This window comes from Achroia grisella, unplaced genomic scaffold (genome assembly GCF_030625045.1).
Source record: "Achroia grisella isolate CSIRO2021 unplaced genomic scaffold, CSIRO_AGI_Agris_v1 utg34899, whole genome shotgun sequence".
Taxonomy (NCBI): domain Eukaryota; kingdom Metazoa; phylum Arthropoda; class Insecta; order Lepidoptera; family Pyralidae; genus Achroia; species Achroia grisella.
The window spans coordinates 76,275-82,812 of record NW_026712808.1 but is presented as its reverse complement, the minus strand read 5'-3'; the positions used below and the strand labels follow the sequence as shown (position 1 = coordinate 82,812).

Genomic DNA, 6,538 nt, shown 5'->3' with positions numbered 1-6,538 from the left:
CAAAGATTAATAAAAAAATGGTACTTTATAAAATGGTACTTTTCTGTATTAAAGTAAGTTAACATCTGTTAATGATTTATTGATATTGTAATAATTATTTACAAATCAATTGAATTTTTAATATCTTTATACACAGCATAAATTCTTTTGTAAAATGCAAACACAGACGGCGAACGATTCAATTTTTGTGTTATAAATTGACGACCATTTCCGTCGTAATTATATTCTATTGCGAACAAAATTTTATACACGAATGTTCCATTGTATGTCGAGTGATAAATTGTAGGTTTAAAGGTAGCACCGCATAGCTTATTCAAATAATTCAAATGATTCAAGCAGAATTGAAATTGGACTAATGGATGGAGGAGCTGATCGCGATATATATCTCGTGCTTCCGAGCGCGGTAAACGAAAGAAATTAGCTAATGTTCTCATAGCTGCATCGACATCAGCTTCAGAAAATACGGGACTGTCATCTTGGCCCACTCTGTTATTGTCATGTGACAGAAGTCCCACGGCGATGTATGACAGCAGTACGCTATGAACTATATTATCTGTGGTATTGCTGGGTGATTTGCATGAGAAATAAATCAAAGATATCACGACAAGTCTTACATTTTCTGGTAATTCTTGCAAGTAATTAAAATTAAAACCTGCCAAACTGTTCTCCACGAAATGTTCGAAAAGTTTTAGATTTTTCAAGGAGATTCCCCATCCGTTTTCAAACGGGCTAACAGTTGCAGCGTATTCTGGTCTCATTACCAGCGCATTTTCTGTGGATATAGTTTCCGGCACTCCATGTTTGTTTATAAATATAAACTCATCTTTTTCATAATTCGTAAGTAAATTAAATGCATACTGTAGTATGTCTATTGAAAAGCGGAGACCGTCTTCATTGTTGTCACCTTCTATAGCCCACGAGCCTGAGATCTGTTTATGGTGATATAGATTCACATACGGAATAGCTACATGACCCAATGCTACGCCTTTCTCGAACCAATCGGGATCCTTTTCATTGATTACAACGTTGTTCCTATTTTCCAAATACATCGTGCATAACCTGCCTGTTTTATCGTCCAATACACGTCTTCTGACACTTTCATATTCCTCCAAAAATCCTAACTGGTCAGTTCTGCTCAAATATTCATTAATTATAATAAACATATTTTCAACAGAAGTGTCTGCAAGCCAATTTAATAAGAATATTAGTTTCGTATTACGTTCTATATCTGCCCAATCTTGTCGTAAATTGTCAAAAAAAAATTCTTCAAAAATTGTTATATCTGTCAATGTGATAAATATGGCTATTTTGTCACGATTTAAATTGTATTTATCTAAAAAGTTATCCAAAACGAATAGTTTACATTCGATAGCATTGTTTTTCTGATTAAACGCAATTGTAGTATAATTTACATAGGGTAATCCGGAGAAACTAAATTCAATGTCATTGCTAAGTATACAACAGTTGTTTCTTTTTGCGAAAGCAATTACATCATCTTTTGCTTCAAAACGGGATATTGAGTACTCCATATCCATTTCATCCAATACCTGTTTGTAGACATCTTTCATGAAAATTGGTAACACTACATCTTTACTTTCCCAATTAAAGTAATTCTTAGATGAGAAGATATCTAAATACATGTGACCACCTTTAAATATAAAGTAACATTTGACGTTTGCGCGTTTGAACATAGACAGGACACTTCTTAAGTATTTAGCGTATTTGTCACTTTCACATCCATAAACAAATGGCAACTTACTATCCCTGTACTGGTTGTAAAAGAAATTTTGTCCGTCTATTACGACACTGCAGTTCTTTAGTTGATGATGAGATGACTCATTTTGAATTAAATGTCCGAAACCCTTAATCCGCATTTTGTAACCTGAAAAAAAAAAATTGTAGAGTCACGTGGGGCAAGTGTGCGCACTTATGGTTTGAAGTATCATATAATAAAATATTTGAAGTTAACTGGAACAAAACAAGGTTTATTATATAAAATATTTAATAATCAACAACTTAAACGCAAAATAAATAATTATCATTTACACAAATTCTTTGGAAATCAACAAAATCAAAACTGTTTAAATGCGTACACTTACCCAAGTATAGGGGTAAGTGTGCGCAACATGTAACATACAGTAAATAGAGTCAGACTCATATGATAAACCAGAAAATAGACATCCTCAACCTAATAATACATCAGTTCAAATAATTCCTTTTCAAAGTTATAGCATTGTTCATGCCACCAGCTCTTACAGATGCTGTATTGGATCCAGTCTTCATTCGGTGGAAATATGTATTTTTCTCCACACAGTGGGCAAAATAATTCCTGCTCATCATTTTATTTATTTTCAGATCAAGTCGTATCTTCTTTTTTGGCAATTTATTCATCCTCTTGTTTTTTGTTTTTCCAATTCTACTTTATAAGGACTTAGGTACAGTATCAATGATTGACTTTTTGCCTTTCTTTCGCCGATTTTGAATCACAGTCATTCATCCAAGAAATGCCTAAGGCCAACTTCGGTATTTCTTGGATGGATGACAGTCGTACATATTCATTCCTAGACGAAGGTACACTCATTATTGCGGGTGCCACACTGTCGTTTGCTACCAACCTCCGAAATTAATCTCTTAACAGCTTCTAGCTGTTCCTCTGTGACAACACTTCTATCCGGCATTTCTTTTATAATCGAGGCATTTTTTATGTATAATTAAACTCTGAAATAACAAATTGCATCATAAATACAAAGCCAAAGCGGAGCGGGGTAAGTATTCGCATGCGCACACTTACCCGACATTCGTATGCGCACACTTACCCCAAACCATCAAAATAAAATTTAACCAGAACTGAGCAATATTACGTAATCGTCATCACCAAAAGATTAAACACGGCTTATATTACATAAAATGTACTGTTCGATGGTATAAAGCATGATTTCAAAATATAAATATATTACAAAGGAATGAGTCTCTCATTTAAGACAAAAATCGCAATATTTCAAGCAAAAAACAATACTCACTTACGGAAACAAAATGGTTCACCGGCGGACAGTGAAAAAGTTGCACTAAGTACAGCCTTTTATGCGCTAATGAGGAGGGGTGTTATCAGTTCGTACCTATAAACCGTTTTTGAAATACTTCGAGTGCGTACACTTACCCGCTGCGCACACTTGCCCCACGTGACTCTAATGAACGTGCGCATATCGTTACTATGACCTATAAAGTTGTAAGGAACTGCTCACACGTTTATTTATTTAATAATAAACTAATAAATAAATCGTCTGCGTGTAATAGTGACCTTGGATAGTATAAAATTTTAATAATCTAACCCAAAAAAAAGCCAAACAGAAAGTTTCAATATTAATACTTAAGGGTAAAAATTTTCATTAAAAATAAAAATTTTAAACTTTTTGGTATTAAAAAGTATAGTAAACATATATGTTCATCCTCAGGATTTTGACTGTGTACCAAATTTTATTTAAATCGGTTCAATACGGGACAGACAGACTGACAATGTTACTTTTGCATTTATAATATCAGTAAGGATGTCATATATATGTATAGCATGGAGTATATTTAGTATCAGTTAGTGTAGTAGTACTTACTATGGAAGTGTAAATTGTAACAAAGGAATTGAACTTGCTTCACGCCACAACACTGACTAAAAAGTATATTATGATAATACAATTGCCAATGCACTGTGACTGAAATTTATATTGCGCCTCTGGATAACAGAAATAATGTGACCAGTTGCAAACTTAAAACTATGCTAAATGGTTGGCGAAAATTTTATATTTATTATTTTATTTACTCTTTATTGCAAAGATCATAAATTTGAGTAATAAGGTACAAAAGGCGTCTCTCCTCTGCCCAAAGTTACATACTTTGGACAGAGAAGATAGTAGGTGGCTCTTGAGTAGAATAGACATAAAAAAGGGCATAGTAATATTATAGTATATATATATACCATGTATTAAGTACAACGCAGTTAGGAACAAGCTAAGAGGATAATATAATAGGGATTTCTTGGGCAATTTTTATTTGTTACGCCCGAAATTAACAACGTATCCAATCCCAGATCGTACCAATCATAAATTGATCCCTATTTCCAGATCTGGCTCCAATCTGCGTCCCAATATGATAACTCTAGTTTTTTAAGAATTATTGTATTATATGAATATGGAAATAGCTATAGAACCTTCATTAAGTCCAATTTGCATCTGTTTTTTTTGCACAATAAACTTATTATCAGTTTAACGTGTTGTTTTAAATGAGTATGCATTTGCTACTCATATTTCTGTATTTATAATTTCAATTATATAACTATATATCTTGGCACGCGTTTCATAAAAATATATTTAAGTTTAAAAATGAAAAATAGACTGAATGCTAAAAATGGATTAGGATTAAACATTAGAAGATTATTATCTGTACTTCAGTATTATATTAATATCAATTTCCTTTCTTTTAAAATTTACTTTTTAATTTCACGGATTTTATTTTTCATAGACATGTTTAAGATTTATAAATAACCAATAACTCTATATAATATATATGTCTTTGTTCAATAGTCAGATGTTCTCCATTTTGCAATATTCATTAATTATTATAAAAATGCGCTAAAGCACTCGCAATGGCAGAACGCGGGAATGCGCGGGCTATTTCTCTTTGTCATTTACATGCACATTATTTCTTGCATGAAAGTCAATTCCCGTGTAAAACAGCGTATATGTTACTATTAAGGTTCTACTAATAAAGACTATACTTACTATGCGTGTGTCTCCAATACACTGTTTGTAATGTTTTCTTTTATTGATTGAATGTATTTTTTAATAATAATAATATTAAATAATTATTAACATTCTGCACCTCTCTCTGCGTGTGTTTGTCAAATACTTGAAAATGTATTTCTCTATATAAAACTATAGGTGTGTTTATGTTGTTTGTTGTTTGTTGTTTATATTGTATTTTTGTTACATTGCACTGAATAAAATATTTTTTCTTTCTTTCTTTCTTTCTTTCAAATTTCATGATTCTCCGTCCGCGCAAAACAAAGAGTATTGCGCGGGGTACAAAGTTTTGTTTGTTATATTCATACGACGCTTCACGTATATTCGAAATTTTCTACCTCAGCTCCCAGTAATGATTTTCGCCCCGATACGGTATTGAAAGTATTAAGAGTAAAACATAAACATTCAACAATATACCTTCAATTAATCGTGTATTGCAGATGATTATGGCCGGCAATTAGATTTAATAACATAATCAAAATATAAATATAACAACTATAATAACTCCTGGCCAATTAACACAGCCTCATCTAGTCCAAACCTAAGCAGAGTTTGTGTTAGGAGTACTAGATGAGTATGAGACAAATACTTAATTTTTTTTATGTAAATTCATGTATAAATGTACATAGAAAGTACACTGACCGTTACACTCATCCTTATGAATACAATACTAATATTGGTACCGTACCGTATGCAAGGAATCCCCGCGACCATTAGAAGTAAAGAGATCCTCCAAACCACGTTGATATAAATTTTGCCAAAATGGCTCATAACTGTAATTAATGACAACACTGAAGTATTATTCTGAGTACAGTTTAGTATTATCGCCGACGAGTGACGTGTCATAAATTTGCTATCGATATAAATGTCGATGATTAAAACGTCAACACTAATTATAGAAATATCGATTAGAAAAATAATGTACTCATGTATTTCTTTATAAAAATTCCTAACTATAGATATACTGAACGCCTGAATAAAACATACCTATGTAATATTTACACCTACCTATGTAACCTCTTTGCTACATTGTATTATATTATTATACTTTTAAAAATAGAACATAAAGCTCTCGAATTTTAAATATGTCATTCTTAACTGAATCATTGGAGGGAAAATAGAAATCCTTTACAATAATACCAAATATTCGTTTTATTTTCATAAAAACAAAAAGATAGTACAAACAACATTTTTTACTACATAAACATAAAAGTTTCTAATAATAAATGGATGTTTGGTATTCTTGAGTCAATAATTACTATACAGATCCAGATGAAAGTTACAGAAACAGACAATATCTCAGATTAACACATAGTAATAATACTTTTACTTTATACTAACATGTCATACATAGACTATAATACACATACAGCTATATCGCGCTTGATAGATAATTGTTAAATTGCACTGGGTCTTTTTTTAAATGTGTTGTTGTAATATTATACTACATTAATAAATATTTATATAATACCATATGTAATATTATATTATCTGTGATAATACCTAAAAATCAATTGTATTGTGATCATAATTTTAACAACAAATATGAAAACTGTAAATCACGTAGTCTTGCCGACTTGTCTATTAATTCTTTTTTTTTCGAACTACTCTAATGCTGTTGGCCGCAGCTGTTCTTTACAGCTTCACCGGACGATTAATTAATCATCTGCTGTATGGGAAAGATCATCATAAAGAGCATTTTTTTCTCAAGGATGATAATGGAATGATGCACCTGCTTGCGCTTACAT

General features: G+C 31.7%; 1 protein-coding gene across 1 annotated transcript; it reads right to left on the bottom strand.

Moving 5' to 3' along the window:
* Positions 1–301: 301 nt before the first annotated feature.
* LOC131843819 (protein asteroid homolog 1-like) lies at positions 302–1,874 on the bottom strand (the record flags this gene model as incomplete). The annotated part of the gene is made up of 1 exon (XM_059192573.1): positions 302–1,874. A coding segment is annotated over exon 1 (1,573 nt), but the record flags the coding sequence as incomplete, so codon positions are not given.
* Between the last annotated feature and the right edge of the window lie 4,664 nt (positions 1,875–6,538).